Source organism: Ambystoma mexicanum, chromosome 12 (assembly GCF_040938575.1).
Source record: "Ambystoma mexicanum isolate Mex_15411 chromosome 12, UKY_AmexF1_1, whole genome shotgun sequence".
Taxonomy (NCBI): domain Eukaryota; kingdom Metazoa; phylum Chordata; class Amphibia; order Caudata; family Ambystomatidae; genus Ambystoma; species Ambystoma mexicanum.
In genome coordinates, this window is record NC_090936.1 from 197,947,918 (window position 1) to 197,965,868 (window position 17,951).

The 17,951-nt window shown below is 43.6% G+C and overlaps 1 protein-coding gene across 2 annotated transcripts in view; it reads right to left on the reverse strand.

Annotated features, from left to right (window-relative positions):
• The window catches only part of PARP11 (poly(ADP-ribose) polymerase family member 11), a 331,373-nt gene that overhangs the window by 274,650 nt on the left and 38,772 nt on the right, over window positions 1–17,951 (reverse strand). For both annotated transcript variants that reach the window (XM_069628296.1, XM_069628297.1), the window contains exon 3: window positions 2,555–2,686. In XM_069628296.1, coding sequence (XP_069484397.1) covers window positions 2,555–2,632 — 78 coding nt within the window. In that variant the 5' untranslated portion in view covers window positions 2,633–2,686. The remainder of the gene's footprint in view (window positions 1–2,554; window positions 2,687–17,951) is intronic.

Genomic DNA, 17,951 nt, shown 5'->3' on the forward strand with positions numbered 1-17,951 from the left:
TCGTTCATCTACCCCTAGGGTTGGGATTTGAGAGAGCCGGTCCTTCCCTGGCCACCTGAATAATCGATTCCCGGGAACTACGTGGGAGAATACCCTCAGGTTTCTCACAGCACCCAACCTGTTTAACCTTTATGTTCCTGATATTAATGAGTATTTAGAGAAAGTGCTTTTATTCCCCCCAAACTTATAGACCTTTTGGATGGGATATGAAGATAATGTTTTACTTTTTGATAATACTCAGATCGGACTTCAGAGATTAATTAATGCATTTTACGCCTATACCATTGAAAATTGCCTCAATCGTTTTGGCACAAAGAGCATCAAATACATTGGCTTACTTGGGCTTTAAATAACGCAAAATTGGAAACTCTAAGCAATTTACTCTACCTAGGATTACCTATTACTTCTAAACCCAAAAAGACTCATATTTGGGAATTCGTGCAACATAACGCCAGTTCTCTAGCTGGTCTGATGGGTAACATTTTGGAAATGTAAGTACTTCTTTTTACCATTACAAAACATTTACGAAGCAAAGGTTGTGCCCAAATTAATCTACGAGATCTAGATCATGCATTGGTGGTTGATGGACAAAACTGGTCGCTCTTGATGCAGAGATTTGGTGCAAAGTTTTGAAGCTTCCGAACTGTGTTCCGACAGTTGTTATTCGATTTGAGTTAGGGATTAAATCATTGAGCGCAAGAGTGAAATGCAATTTGTTTTATCCCAAAATTTTACAACCACTCAAGGATCTCAATTTTATGACCTGAAGAGGTTCTTCTATTGAAAATCCTACTTTACACTTCACCCAATTCTGTCTAAATGTGATGCGAGAAGCTGATACCTCGAGCAAAGTCTTGATAGAGAATCCTGGAGTGCAATTAGACGTTTATAGTAAGGATAGGGTAGATACTTGTGACCTAACCCATAATTATGAACATTATGTCCAATTGAGGAATGAACATCAAAAAGCTTGGGGTTTCAGCACATTATCTTTAGAGATTCCCAAATAATGAAATGTGTGGACCTTTTCTGATATTCAGGTTTACCTTTTACTTACCAGAGAAATTTTGACCACCCACATTTACCTTAGGAATTGTTTTACTGTCTGTACTGTGGCAATGAGAAAGAGACAGAACTTGAAACATCTAGTATTTAAATGCCCTGCTTTAAGTTTGCTACACACTTTGCACTTTAAAGAGTTTGTGCACAGTTTGAATTGTATAGATATAGAAAATGTGTGGCATGTCTTCTAAGCGGTAATGGTACGTCTTGGACTATAGCCATTTTGGTATTTCTTGCACAACTAAAACATTTTTAATGATGTTGGAATCAGAACTTTTTAGGTCGATTATCTTGTGTTTTTTTCTTTTTTTCCATTAGTAATTCATTGGGATTCTTTGTGTGATAAACTGTAAAAGGTTGATATTTTATTAATCAAACAAAAAAGAAAGAAAATAATACTCCTGTTAGAGGTAGGGTATCCATATCAATGTTAATTATATGCAAATGTTATAATACACTCGCAAACTTCGAAGACTACTACCATGAACTACCACAAATCAATGCCATCAACATCTTCAAACACAGTATGCTTGTTACATCACACCATGCACGATACCATTCCTGACGGCCTGGAGTTAGACAGGTAACATACCTAGAACCATGGTTCTCTGTCACAATTAACCTCTAAAAAGTCACAAGCTACTTTGAATAGCAGTTTATGATTTGCTGCCTTTGTCACACCGAAAGAGATAGGCCCTTAACTGCTTAAATAACAACAAACATGTATGTAGACAATCCGCATAATAAAAGGACAACACAAATTAAAATAAAGAATTCTGCAGCCTGAAGACACTTTTCTCAGTGGTCCTTCTTTCAATGTCCAGCATTTAATCTTTTAATTGAATTATAATTCAGAATATTTGACAAATTCTTAGTTCTGCCAGATGTTTTTCCACAAGAGAACTTCGACAGCTTTTTCTTCGTCGCCTCCCACTTAAGCATTTCCTGGGACCTTCACTACGAAATTTATCGAAGTAAAGCACCTTGTACTTCCTGAATCAGCATCGTTAATTGCTCCTTAATGCATCCTTTCTAAAATATAAGGTGTTTCCTGAGGAAATGCTAAGTACAAGATATTACAATACTGGAGGCAACAGACTATTCCCTCTACCAACAGAATTTTACATACAATTCCCGTTCCATTTTGGACTAAAATTCCCAACAGTCCCAGACAGATGAATCAATGGTGAGTGCCAATCATCAAAGGCGTCTGTTTTTAGAATTATTTAAAGGGGCAGATATCTGCAGTGTGTGAGCAGTGTGTGAACATTTAATTGTTATAGGATCATCCCTGCAGAGAACATCAACAATCCAAACTAAAAAAGGTAATGGATGTTATGCCATCAAATACAGTAGATTGCCATCAATACATTTATTATTTAAACAGGTTTAAGAAACTAAATCTAAAGTCATTTACATTCAATATTCCTTTTTATGCATGCATCCCATAACACGTAAAAAAATAAATAGTTGTTCATAACATCATAACTACCTGATACAAGTGCCATTTTCCACATTCAGCAAGATAGAACCAGCCCCACTGTGTGTCTGATATATCCATTTCTTCCATGATTGCATCGTCTGTTTTTGCACAGAGTTCTTCCGATGGTTGTTGAAACACTGCCTGAAATTCCAAAGAAAAAATTGCATCATAAAAAATAAATGAGCAGAATTACTGAACTATTTCAAATTCAAATACTTTTGTTATTTCAAATAATGAAAACATAGCTGTTCCAATAAATCTCCACTATGTCCAATTTCTAAACCAACCCATAATTGGTACTGCTTTTAAGAATTCACGGTTAATTGAAGTAAAGAAATAAAAACACAGGAAATGTAAACGGCGACAAAGGGTTTTATATATGTATATATTTAGTCAACAAAACGTTATTCAGAAATATTACTTTTTCTTGGAATGCAAAATAAATATATCCATACAACTAAATCACAGTAGCCTTAAAATATTAACAAATAACAATAAAAAACAGTCAGGCCATGGTACAACTGCATGTATAAAAACATCATAAAAATTAAGACTGAATAACATTTGAATTCTACATCTACTATTAAAGAAACAAGCACCGTCTATAAAATGTGCTACATTTAATACCATATCAGATGCACTTGCATATTTCAGGAAATACATAGCCTCTGATGTCTGTCTAATTAGCTCTTTCCTAAAACAGAGCTAGCTGGATGTTCCCCTATATGTTATATCCAGGACACCGTTTTGCAGTCAAAATAGCTAGGGGGATAATATTCAGCCAGAATTTCCAAACCTGTGACTTTGTTCGAGAATTTATGATGCAGTTAATGTAAAACTCTGGCATAATGTTGGCATTATATTTCAGTTATTCTGCAACTATAATGTAGGAGGCATTCCCTGCTAGGAAATGGCTCAAAGCCATTTGCCTAGAAGCAGATTTTACTCCCATAATTTCTTTTCTTGTGATTGTTATCCCATTATTCCACAAATGCCCAACACTAATGTTATTTAAAACTAGCTGAATGTGGGCGATTCATTTCTCTTATTGTTTTGTGGCATGTACCAAGTGGTCTCCTTACAGACTAGGAGATCCTCAGTGTTTTACATGCAGTTTAAGCAGATCTAGAACAAAATACGGCTCAATTGAGTTCCCAAAAATAATAGCATTAACCCAATTCCACATACACCAGTAAGTGGAGCGGTTTTGGTTTGGGAAAGCAGCTTTTTTTAAACCAACCTCTCCTACAGTTCCTTTGTGCTTTGAATTACATGACCCCACCGTTGATCCTCAAGGAAGACCTCCAATCTCACCTAAACCTTATACACTACTAATGCTTGGAGAATGGGGTTGCCTCCAAATTTATCTGGCAAATATATGAATGGCGTCCATTCTTTGAGGCATGATTAATTCTCCCCCCCTCTCCTGCTCTCCCACTCCCCTCTCCCTCTCGCTCTACCTCTCCCCGCCCCCCTCTCCAAGCCCTTCCGTCCCTAACCTAGGCATCCCCAATACAGGTTAGTAGATATAGATTGACACCTACTATCTTGTTTATATCTTCTACTACTGGGGATTAACTAAATGCAAGCCACCTTATCTATCTTTCCTCCCTCACAGACTTTTTAGATTGACCCTACACCGTCCATGGACTAGGTATCATGAGTATTAGATTGAGCAATTCAGACCATCTGTCTGATTCAATCTCTTTATTCTCACAACCATGTATATTTCTCCCTTTCAATTCTTATAGTTCTCCTCTCACTACTCTCCTCCATCAACTCCACCCACCTTTACACTTATTACTCCCGGTTCCTTCCTCCTCTGTTCCTCCAATATTTCACGCGCCTTCTAAGCTTCCCCTCCATCCTTTGTTGTTTCTAGATTCTCACAGATTTCACCACTTCCAACGCCACACTTCTACTCCCTGCTACCCACTATTACTATAACAACACCAACTTCTACTCAACAACTATCAGAGATGGCGCCTGGTGAGGCTTGGGAACCAGGACGAGGAACAATCAATACTCCCTAGGATCTAGTCCACCAAGGGAAGAAATGCTTGGCAGGTGAGATCCCAGAAGGCAGGAGCGCTACTTGAAACACCCCCTATGGATGGATCCTATACGAGCCCCCAACCTGTACAGAATAGAAAGACAAGTGTTTCAAGCAGTACATCCGAAAATACCGCTCTAATTTAACAACAAACTAAATGTCCTTTACCTGCAGTATATGAGGACTCTCCTGGATGCCTAACAAAGCGTAGCACCGATCACAATGTTAGTGGGATTGAAACCAAGAAAAGTAAACAAATTAACAATCTAAATACCTACAAGGCTTCAAAAAGGGATGAATCTATGGCATGACAGCTCGTCCTTGGTTAATAAGATTGTTGTGAAAACATTGTGTTGCCAGATGGCCTCCTCCTTGCATAGTCAGGCAAAATGCCGTCAGTGTCCTGGCGTTGAGGAGGGATCAAGGAAAGAGCCCTTTGGCGCGTGATCGATGTACTTCCACGTTCTGTAGACATCATAAAGGACGTCCCTGATAGGGAGTCAGTGTCCGCATCATCGTTTCGATGGGGTCACAGCCGTGTGCAACTGGTCCTCAGTTTGCCCATCACAGTCCCCAAGGGACCAGGTGACCGCCGGTATAGCATGCTGGGAAGGGATGATAAAAACAACCCTTCTCTCACTCACACAATTACTTGACATTCACTATCTCTCCGAAACACACTTGCCACTCTTTCACACACACTCATGATGCAGTACTACTTGCATTCATTAACCTTTAGCTCACCTGCTCCAAACATTGCCTCCACAGTGCACCCCACCATCCTTCCTGCTGCTCTTCATCTGCCTCTGCCACCTCATCCGACCTCACTCGAACAACCGACAACTTCCTGTTTCAGGAATCTTATTTTAACCCCCTGCCTACTTGGTTCTCTGGCCTGGTCTTCCCAGCCTGGACGGGATTAGCATTACAAAATAATGTAAGTGGCAGGTAAAGCCCTTGCCCTTCACATGGGGCTGCTGTGCTTCTGCAAAGGCTACACAGCGTTCATGTCAGTAATGGGGAACCGAGGAGCAGTTCCAGGTGAGGCAAGTACAGTTTGGGTGAGTTACAACTCTCTATGTCAAGCCCCCAGTGGTCTGGGGCCACACCCTGGAATTCTCCTCGAGCATCCCGGTGCTGGTGTGCAGTTTATGGGACTTCCATGTAGGTGCTCCATCTCAATGTTCTTCTCCTTCCTGCAGCGCTGAAGGTATAGCACTTGTGTACGCTGTCTGTGGAGATTGGGTCTCTCTTCAGGGGTTTATTTCTTCGCTGGCACATTCACCAGTTTCCGTGTGGGGCACAAATGTTGCTTCTCCTCTGAGGTGTACACCTTCCAACTTGATTGGGTTTCCAAAATAAGAAGAGAAAACATTGCCAGCATTCTGGGTCATAGGCATGCAGTGCTACAATGTATTAGTGCACCGAAATAGGCAAGCACATGGGGAGAGACAGGAACTGGAGCCCTCTCAACTGCCACTGCCCTTGCCTGGGGTAGCACCGGCGCTGGATTTCACCCAGTTGGGCCTCCCACACCAGGCTGCGAGGAGTTTCCCTACCACTTGACAAGATCAGGGTACTGACTTAGTCATACCTTTGCAAATAACGTAATGCCTAGGTAGTCCAAGTGTCAACTTGTCTCATAGTATCCCCATTAAACTTTAAAATAAACCTCCCTTGCTCTAGACATGTGAAAGGTCATCAACATGTTTTTAGTGGTATCAGCTCTCATGCAGTAATCAACAGAACATTGATCTAACGCTTCTAATTTTTTGATGCCCATCATGGTTTTGGAGATCAGAACATAGTCATAAGAACTCCTATTTTTCTACCACCTCCAAATGCAATCTTGGTGTGGTAGAACAATATGGTAAAAACAGATGAAGGTATAAGTGATGAATGCAGAGTCCTGTATTACTGGTATCCCCTAAGTGTTTTTTCTTCTTTATCGTTACTGAAAGTGCATTCTGGAATAAGGCAGCATATATAGAACAATATCTCCACTCTACCTTTTCTCACTTTCCCTCAGAGGCTTACTGTCTGAGTCCTAGTTCTCTCCAGGTTGGACTACTGCAACAGTCTCTTCCTCAACCTCCCTGCTTCCGCCCTGCGACCTCTGCTGCTCATCCAGAACAGAACTGCAAGACTTATCCCTGGCCTCAAGCATTTCTCCCGTGCTGAAATCACTTCACTGGCTCCCCGTGGCTGCAAGGATCAAATTCAAGCCCCTCTGCATTGTCCACAAAGCTATCTGGGGCTTGGCACCTACCTACCTTCAACACTGCCTCCATAAATACTGTCCCTCTCAAGCCCTCCACTCATCTACTTCCAACATTCTGCAAGTGAGCCGGTTCTCCAAGCAGTGATTTGGAGGGAGATCCCTTTCCTCAGCAGGTGCCTCCCTCTGGAACAGCCTCCCTGCCACCATCTGTCTGGAGCCTGAAATTCTCAAGTTCCGGAAACTCTCAAGACCTTCCTCTGCTCCTCTTCCTTCTCGCTCACCCTACCCTGCTAACCTAGGTCTCTGCTCTTCCTTCTCTCCCTCCTTCCACACAACTTACTGACTGGCGGCCTGGTGTACCTCAGAGTCTGACAGGTCCCAGGAACCCCTGCCAGTCCTTCTGCACTTGCCGCAAGGCCCTACACTCCACTGCACTTGTAATGAAACCTTTGAGAGCTTCTCTCTTCGCACTTCACCAGTCTCTACTGACTGGGCGCACTTGGTCCCCTGCCCCTCCCTTCCCCTCCCGCACTTGCACAATCTGTATACAGCCCTGCCTGAAGATCGTTCTGTCGGTTATCCCTCGTTTTCACCCCTTAATGTACACTTAAAAAAAAAAAAAAAACGCAGAACCACTGGCAGGCCTATTTGCTGTATCTAAACTGTTAAATGTATCATATTCACTTAATCTGCCTGTGCAGACTGTTATCGTCTCAGAAATTCAAGGGCGCTGAGCGACTGTTTTTCCCAGTGTTCCTTCCCTCCTTGAGCGCTTTGAAACACTTGCCTGTATATAGGTACAATATAAATAAACATTACCATTACCAACATTACCATCTACAAATCTGCCCATCCAGTAGCTCGATGCTAATCAGTGAATGGACTAGATACTTCTGAGCTACTGTAATGGAAAGACTGTAGCATGTCTGAATAACAAGGCAATAAGGAATTACAGATTTCTGTGGCAGAGGTGTGTATGTTAAAGGTGACTAACAACCTTTTTTAAAGAAGAACAAGGGATATATTTTTCTCATAGTGTATGTGCGAGTCACTAAAGAGATGACGTTGGGAAGGGAAGATTTAGAAAAATTACTTCCTGAATGAGCATTGAGGTGCAGTCAAACCTGTGAGGATTCCAGGGTCATTGAATGAGGCAGACATACAGCATGTGCCAATTGCACTGGGTTGGACCATTTGACTGTCCCATAAAATACTGTGGTAAACTGTTTATAATAATGTCGTTACAATAAGGATGTATCAAAATGAAAATATTGAAGTTAAAAAAAGAATGTCATTACTAATTATTTCCCAACACCTTACATGCATACAACTCTGGGTTACTTCTTTCTACTTCAAGTATGCTTGGAACTACTATTAGTTTTAGCCTTTAGTGTCATAAGTGGGGCAGGGAAAGAAGAGTATCATCTGCCATGTCCATGGTAATTGGACAATATAGATTAAATTATCCATGTATGTACAGGGTTTTAAGGACTTCAGAAACACTAATCGAATTCAGTAGTGCTCTTACACTGACACAGAACCACTTGTGCCGTTTGGTCTATTTGGGCTTAAGATTCAATGGGGAGAGTGACAACTTATATCAAGCACCTCACAAGTTCTCAGTAGCCAGCAGTCTGCCTCTCAGACTTCACTTAGATTGTCAGCGTGGAATATGCAGAGAACTAGATTATATTCTAGGAGGATAAACATCAGTTGATAAGAAATAGAACCACAACTCACATCATAATCTGTTTTTGAAGTTAATACTGGTTAGTGGACCTCAGCATTTTTAACCTGCTTTGCTTGGAAGCACTCTTCCACCCCTGTTGCACACCCGTTTGCTGGCGATCCACTTTTTTCTAGTTCACAGGTAGATTTCTCTACACACCTGGAGTGCCCGGCTGAAGCATTCTCCCCGCTTTCACAATACTGCTCCTCAGTGTATCTTCAGCGATGCCCCTCACCAGCAGCTCTGGGCATCTCCTAAGCTCTCAGGTTTCAGTGGTTCAGCTTCATGCTCCCCCACCTCATGGTTTCTTGGGAGAGGTTCTCTGCTAAGGCAAATTCTCTGCTCATGGGATCGACAGGCTCAGCTCTGCGACCTTCTCTCTGTGAGCTCTGGTCACCTGCTGTCTCTCTCAACATCAGACTCCACTTCCGAATGCCTTAGCAATTCTCCTTCCTCTGGGCAGAGTTTCTTGAAGCTCTGCAGAGACGCATCCTCAACCCAGGGTCTCTCCAGCTCACATGGGCTCCCTCCTGCTCTCGGTACCTTCCAGCATCCCCGACTCGCTCACAATGCTGTTCCTGCTGCTGCTTTTATACTCACAGCTCAGCTAGAGGTAATTGGAGTCAGGTGTGAATAGTTGTCCCTCCGTGCCGGACCTCATTATCGGGACAATATGGAGACTGCCCATAGGAATCCATTGCCCATTGATTTCTATGGGCAATCCTCATGACTCCCATCTGCCTCGTCCCAGTCCTTGTGGATTTCAATGGAGGAATGGAATTATGGGAGTTGTAGTATTGTGGACAGTATTAGTATTGAAAAAAGAACATAATTTTACCTGCAGGTTATCCGACCAGGTCGTACCAATTGCAAGAAGGTCCTATATTTGAGATTTAATTTTCGTTCCTTGGGATACGTAGAGGGTATTTTGGAGGGCAAACAGATACAACTGAGGAGTCAAATTAAGAAATTGAATTACAACTACTGTACATTTTCGATACTGCCCTTGATAAAATTCTATACGATCAAAGTAATCCCCATCCTGGCATACAGTGTGGATGTTAACCCAGCACCGTTAACAATAAATTGGGATAATTTAGAGCGGATTATATGAAAAAACGTACTCTCCGAATCATTGGTAAGGTACGAATTGGGACTCCCTTCTCTGCGTTCACATATTGAGTGGAGAATACGGTCTATATTTAGATTAATTTGGGTACCACAAGCAAACACCCTATATGAAGATATGAAAGGAGAACTGTTAACCTCTTTCTGAAAGGACTTGCCCAATATGCCCTCGAAATTCTGGGATCCTGTGAATGAGATGTAAGTGATCTCACCAATAATTCAATCAATGTAAAAAGCGCCTAAAGAGAATGGACTGGATTCAAACTATTGCGGAGAGGAGATCTAAAAAGCGGTCACAGTCCCATTTAATGCATGATAAGCCGCAGATACTTACCTCGTTACTCAAGTTCTAGAGGAAGAACTGACTTCTTTTGATTTTGGTTGAACATACTACCCTCAAGGGAAATCCTTTTTTCTAGATACAAGGATCTATACAGTGACAATCTGTGTCAACGATGCAACCAATCTTGTGTTGATACAGTGAGACACGTTCTGATAAACTGCATAGGCACACACGCTGCAAGGGTGAATATGTTTGCAATATTTGTGGACAAGGATTGGTGGCTGAACACACAATAATTCTGGTACCGACTGAGTCCAGGCAACAAAAGCCTCTTGACTTGAGCAGTAGTTTAATCCACATTACCTTTAAGCATGTATCTGTTCATACATCCTCAGACTATAGGCATAACCTTGTCAAGGGAGAAGGGAGAGTTGAAGGTCCCCTGTAACTGGCACCCCATTGTATCTGGAGCCGTGTATGCCCATTGTTGTCCCTCTCACTAAACCAATGCCTACCAGCCTCTGTCCTGACAGGTCGCTTTCTATTTTTGCTGAGAACATGAAGATCAGCATGCACCTGACTCTTCAGAGATGCAGTAGAAAATAAAAGGAAAACATTGGGCTGAAAGTACCGCAAGGTACCTGGACCCAACAGACAAATTCCAGAATGGACTCTGCGCAAATGGAATGGACTGGCCGTTGCCCTTCCTAAGCTGAATGGAACACCCACATCAACGTCAGATGGACTGCAAGGGACCATTGGTGCAGCAACAGCAGAATTGGAGGGGGGAAAAAAGGAAAAAGGAGATGGCCATAAAGACAGAGAAGGCTATGACAATATAGATGTCAAATGGCATTACTGGGAAGATTTGGAAAACAATAAGCAACTTGGTTGAACCATGATAGCTCAGCCAGACACAAGATTACCTGAAATTCTATGGTTTGATTTTAGTCAAATAATATACTGTGATGGGTCTGCAGTCCCAACCATGGGCACAATTCCTAAGCACTCAGCTCCTCATGCAGCCACTATCGGTTACTTTACACATAAAAATACATTTGCATATTCTGACACTGTAAGTAAGTACTGAAGAGATACCCCCGCTCAGACAGCTGAACGGCACGGGCTCTTTGCCAGGCAGATCTAAATAAGCCCCTTTTTGTGGTGGTCTCACATTATGATTGTATAACCAGACCATACAATACTGATTTACACTGGTAGGTGTAGAATATCTTCAGGGATAGCAGACACAAAACTATCCTTTACAAGACAAATCTGGAAATAGAAATGGGTATTAAACCGACACATCCTTTGTTATGAGTGATGCACACAAGACATATACGTTAAGAGTATGTTCAGAGCATTGGCATTGCTTTGGCATACAGATATGCCAAGTATACACAATAAAGAAGACAGTAACGGCTACAAATAGCTCAGCTTCTGCCAAGTGACAGAGATCAAGGAAGCATGATTGGGCATCACACCCAGGCCAAACGATTATTCATGCAACTACATTCATAGCATCAAGAATAACAAAGCTCTAATAAAAATTCCAACAAAACGTGGGAACTGAATTCAAAGCGTTATACCTGATGAAGCAGATAGCGAGAAGCGGATAACTACTACTCATGCAGTACTTACATCTACCCATTTTGGGTAGACTACCATACAACTGCTTTTTGATAGGTATTGGTGGCCAGATTTCAAAACAGAGGTCCATTTCCGTAGCAAATTGTGCACGTCTAATGATAACTGCAGGATCACAGTAAGGCATACACACCATTCGACATCCAGTTGTTAGATCGCGCAGGCTCATTGCCAGCTGTGAAACAGAATAAATATCTCGTAATATTAGATTAATGAAAAAGGTTCACCGGGAAAATTCCTTGCAAAATAAGCACATTGCATATCAGTCAGACTTGTATGATATGATTGGTTATTTATAATGCGCTTAATACCCAGAGGTTTCTAAGCGCAGACCCGGGGAACTAATCTGTGTTGCTCCGGGTCGACTGTACTCATTATGACAGCAACTCAAACATTCGAGGATAACAATAGTCCAACTTTTTTCAGGCAAAGCACTGAAAAAGGCATTGGAAACCTGGGGATGCGAGTTGAAAATTACTAATCCCGTTTGGCCCCAAGCCAATGGGATTTATAGAAAACAAATTACTTTATAAAGTTAAGCTTGACAAAATGCATATTTTCAATGGGGTAACAGGGTGGACCATGTGCTGCTGGTAATAGGGAGTTTAAATAGGTTATCACATCAAATGCTACGCAGCGGTAAAACACCATTTTAACTTTTATTTGGAAAGAAAATGTTCATGCCTGATCTGCACGCACTCTCCAGTCCCGTCTCGAGATGAGATCAGCTGCTTGCAACTACACTGCTGAGAGACCCTCCGGGTGGAAGCTGGCAAGGTCTCTCCAGAAGCCACACTCAAAGCAGAAGCCTGGATCCTGGAAAGGATCCATGATAAGACTCCATTTAGCCCTTAAAGTAATCCGACTCAGAGGTTCCAGAAAAGCGGTCCTACCTGCAATACCAACTACAAAAGGCACAATAAGGTTCAATGGATTATCTAAATCCCGCCGTAGGAATTTACGACCATGTTTCTTAGCAACTGTTGTGGAGAATCCTGCGGATCCCCCACTAAAACCCTGCCTAAAGTCTCCTTCCAGATGGCCATGGGAGGGCAGACGCTTCCTGATCCCAATCCGGGGTGGTGGTGTTCTGTGGGAGGATCACCGGGATGTAGACAAGACTGAGGGTAGTGGGATGAGTTCACAGGGTGAGAAACAGCATTTCTCCTTGGAGAGGAATACTCTCACCACTGGGTTACAGGAGGAATTGGCTTGCCATTTTGATATATCTCAACGTCCTACTAAAAGCAGAAGGAAAAACTAGGTATAATTCAACAAAATGCTGTACCTAAAGAACTGGTAGATTGTACCCCTAAAATCATATATCCTCCCCAATGCAAAAGGAACACCAAAAGGGATGACGGAATTGTGGCTTTTCCTATCCCAACTATCTCTGAAAAGCTTAAATCCTACAATTCCTCTTCTAAAAATATCAAGGAAGGTAAAATTACTGTTAAATCCATCAAAGAAGTAGGAAACCCGAATTTTCCTAAAATTGACTACATGTCTCAGAATCCCTTAGGGACTGGTGAAGAAAAGGCCTGAAGAGGCATGCAGAGGTAAAGAAGAGGCAGGCAAGCCCAACAGCTTTTGGCAAGGTCGGGCAATTAACATTGAAGGCCTGCACCTGAAGCCAATCAACCCACCTGAGGGGCATAAAAGGCTGCAGCAGGAAAGAGCAGCAGAAAGAAGCTGGAAGGTCAGCAGCAGAAGAAGAAGCAGAGCACAAGGCTGGCAGATCACTAGGAAGTATGACCACAGAAGGGACGTCGGAGCAAAGGAAGAGCAGATTTCACCTGCAGGCTCTGAGTTGGTCCTTTGCTCACAAACTCTGTTTAACTGTGGTTGCATTGGAAGAGACTGGGAGAAGCTGGCAGTCTTTCCAGGTGCCTCTAATAACCATGAATGCAGAGCCAACGTCCTGCGTTTAACTCAAGGCCTGTGTGCAGAAGCAAGCCAAGGAAAGCTGGAGGAAAGAAGACTCTCCATCGTCGGGGCTGGATAGGAGACACCTGCGCTGCAGAGGGGTGTGGGTCCCAATAGTGCTTGTAGAAGTAGTAGCAGAAGAAGAAAAGTCAGGAAGTGGAAGCAGCCCGCAACCGCTGTGACTTGGAGCCGTTGAATGAAGCTCTGAACTCCAAAGCATTAGAAACTCCTTGCCGGTAACTGTAACCAGCTGAATTCATACTTGCGTATGAGGTAAAACGAGTGAACTAGTTCGTACTCATGGGGAGTCTCTTTGAACAAAGGGAAATGTATAACACGTTTATTCGACATCAGTTGTACCCGTGTGTGAAGAAAGTCTTTCTTTTCCCATTGTTATATTAAATTCATTAACCTGAGAGGTTGCAGGTCTACTATTAAGAGCAGTGGCGGCTGGCCAATAGGGGCTGAGCTCACAACTCCCCATCATTTGCACGAGTGACATTAAAATCATGTAATTCCTGGACACAGTGGCTGCACTGGTTGCACTTCGAATGTGCAGTGGGGAGCTCCAATGAGCCATACACATTGCACATGCGTATTGCTGCTTGAGCTCGGGCTAGGCACAGAAAACCAAGAAGCCCCGCACAAACAAAGCCCTTGGGGCGTTACAGAAGTAATGCTCCCAAGGCTCACTTTGCCCTTGACCCTGCCCCCTCCCTCATACAGGCTGAGGTGGGGTCAGAATTTGCAGACCCCACCCCTGTCTGTGCAAGGGACTGGAGAGGGGGTGGGTTACTTGATTAGACACATGTCACAAGCTGTGTGAGGGGCCAGGCCTTCAGTCTGAGCCTTGACCCTCCGCCCTCAGCTTGTGAATCTCGGTTTGTTGCCAGAGGAAGGCCCACTGGCAGGAACTCGTAAAACGAAAGTTAATCCCCTGCAGCAGAGCAGCAGAGGCCTGTCTGAAGAATGACGTCACGGTAAGTGAATTTTATTTATATTTTTTTAGCAATGCCTACCTTTTCTAATTAGTTTGTCAGGCAGACTCAGCCTCGCAGGCTAATTCACAAAGGTATAACTTTTTGTCTGCCTTTTTTAATTAGTTTGCAGGCACTGGCTGCACTGCCTCGCAAGCTAATTCACAAATGTATAACCTTGAGAATAAGCCTGCGAGGCAGTGCAGCCAGTGCCTGAAAACTAATTAAAAAAGCCATTTCCATTTTTACATTTAGTTTTTTACTGACTTAGCTCATTATTAATTATCTATTCTCAACACCAATCTAATAATTAGTTGCGTTGGTAAAACACAATAAATGGAAATGCCCTTTTTCGTTAGTTTGCCTGTGAGCAGTGATCTCGGTAGAATGACTCCTACCGAGATCACAGCTCACAGTAAGGGTGGAGTGGCAACGCGGGGTCCTGTGAGGGGCATACCTTCTGCAAGAACACCTCCAAACCATCAAACCTAGGGCATGCGCACACACTACCAACATGTTGGGAGCGACTGGTGGGAAGGGATGCTGAGAATTTGCTCTCTGCTCATCTGCCATCCCGTTTAATAAAATCCCCAAACAGTAGGGTGTCTGATAGCTTGAGAGCTGGTGCTGCGTCCCACGGAACTGGCTTCTCTGCTGGAAGGAGGGCTCTGGGGCTGCCTCCCTGGGGGAGCCTGCACTTCTTGGGCAGGGTGCAGGTCTTCACCCCTGTGGTGGGGTACAGCCAGCTGCTTCCCTGCTGGGATCATGCCAATTCCCTTCGAGTGTGGGTTATTTTGCAAAGAGACGTGGGGTCTGCTGGGGTTTGTTTTACTGAGGCATGTGTAGTTGCCCTTGACGCCTTCCCCCAAACACACTGCAGGCGTTTGAACAATCCGAGCTTGCTTCTCTGTTCAGCAGAATCCTTGAGGACAGGGGGCTCATACCGGTGGTCGGGAGAGGGGCTTCTATGCATATAAATGCTAGGTTGCGTACCCAGGGTGGGGGGTTTCCCCCATGGGGCCTTCAACAATGGGAGGGTGCTGCATCTGTATCTGAGTGCTGAAGGGGGGGTGGGTAGATTTTATTGTCCAGGGTTTGTGGCTATTCTGCAGGAGTTCCCAGTCTGTGGTGGGTGGGGGTTGTGGGGCCGATTCAAGGTGCTGGGGGCGGGGTGCTTATCCAGGGGGTGGGTGGGGTACTTCCCTGAGGTATGCATAGGTGGGTGCCCTGGACCAGGATCTCTCTCCTGTTAAGCTTTCTCCCTGATGGTGCGGTGCGAGGACGAGCAATGCTTGCCTAACAAATGTATCTGCTTATCCAATGATGAGGGTATTGCGGCCGCCTTTTCACAACAGGTATCCTGACCTCCCGAGTTCTGCAGACCTCCTCTCCGAACTGCAAAAGTCCTGCTTTTGCTCAGGCTGTAGAGGGGGATCTGCAGGATGAGGTATGGCCTTTCCAGTGCTCACACTTCATGTGAAGTAAAGTTTGAACACTGGAAAGCAGAGTGGCTCTTCCAGGGTCCGGTCAGGTTCCCCGAGAGCTGCACTGCTGCCCAGTGTTCAAACTTTCACACAAACGTTTGAGCACTGGAAAGCAGGTGCTAAACAAACCCTACATTTTGGGGGATGGCTAATCCTTCCAATGCTGGGAGAAGTTCATAGACTGTGGTGCAAATGTATTTGTGTAGGGGGCATATAACATCTTTATGCATACTATTTAGACTATTATAGTACAGCTTCAAATGATACAAGCGGTTTACTCTCTCCTGTAAATCTGAAAACATGCACTTAAGGACTGCTTGTGAGAATGAGCGGTCTCCTGTCCCCCTCTCTACCCTTCCACTCACTCCCCCGACATGAAAGTACTCACCCCACTTCACGATTTGCCTAAAAATGTATGCATATAAATGCAGGTGCTATCAATTAAATGATTACGTCAGTAATTGTCTGCACTGTTCATCTCTGCCCTGCTCTGTCCGGTAAATGTGAGCTATGTGGAGGCTAAAGACAACTAATGCTTAATATATTCTTTCCTTGCAGAAAGAATGTTCCCTTCAAAATTGTTTGTGCCTCTAGAAGCTTGGGTGGAAGCGCATAGAAAAATGTATTCACCAAGTCAGATTGGTGCCTTCGTACTTCTTAAAATGAAACACTGCCAGTAGTTCAGTTTTACCTGGTCTAAAATGTTGTCTAGCGTTTTGATTGCGCATATTTTCTTAATTAAATATGCTATACTACATTGGAAGCATTCTTTTTTGTAGATGCAATATTGTTTTAATTTTGTTTGGTTTGACAAACAAGATTGGGGAAACTCAGCTAGACTAAGGGAGCCTGACATTGGTAATTGTTTAAGAAGTAGTAGCAGACTTTCCCAAAGTCTTACAAGAATATTTCACATCTAAGAGAGGTTGCATACAAAGTATTGTGTTTCCTGATTGTTAAAGTAGAATGCTACCTGAAAGGGAATGCAAGTTTCAATTTGAAGTTTACCATCAAAGTGAAATCGCGTATATACCTAAAATTGATTGTGAAGTGACACACGACTCTTATAACATTCAGAACAAACATTTAATCGTAGAAGAAGTTGTTGAATTCACAAGCATTACCCAAGCCAGTAGACAGAAACTTCCAAAGGGAAACCAGCCCAATTAGGAACCCAACACCGTTTTCTTTACGTTGCTGAAGTTGATCCAAACCCAGAGTCCTCGGATACAAGGGTGAGAGAGTTAACCAAGGCTGGGAGAGTGGCATTGCAGCTTTGGGGTAACCACTGGAGACAGTAAGGTGTACATAACGCAGGCAAAGTGTTACGCTCACCTGGTATCCAAGGGGACGCCACCCAGCCCTGGTTGGATGATTTGCACTATCAAACCCTCTCCCAGTCCCTTGGTAAGGCCTCTGGTTAAAGATGGGTCTGCAATATAGGAGAGCTGGATTCAATATCAGATTGTCTTTATGTTTTCCCACCTCCCTTGGCCTCAACTCCTTCTCCCCCTTGGGCCTTCTCCTCACCTTAATAGTGTAAAAGGTGGATTCTCTGTCCTGTTCCTTGTGGCAGGGGCGCGTAGATGTGGGGGGCGAGCAGCGACCAAGTTACTTCACTGGTGCAAGCCCCCATGTGGGAATCCAGGCCTGCTCCGACTCTGTAGGTTTGCCGCTTTACAGTCTTTATATGCAGTTCTTATGTTTCTCTTAGTTTGAATAATAATGTCTTGCTTCTTTCCTTTTAGGTATGGAAAGGTATTTTGGTGTTGTCATGCAGTTTGAAGATGAGCATGGGCCGGTAGGCGAAAGCGCGGCGTGCGCGATGCTGTCTGGTGAGTAATGCGCAATGCGCGGCGCGGTTTCACCTTTTATATTGCTAACCTGGGTCTTTTCTCTCCTTGCAGGTTGCGATGTTCCTCGCTGAGCGCCGTAATGTTCCAGCAATGATACTGACC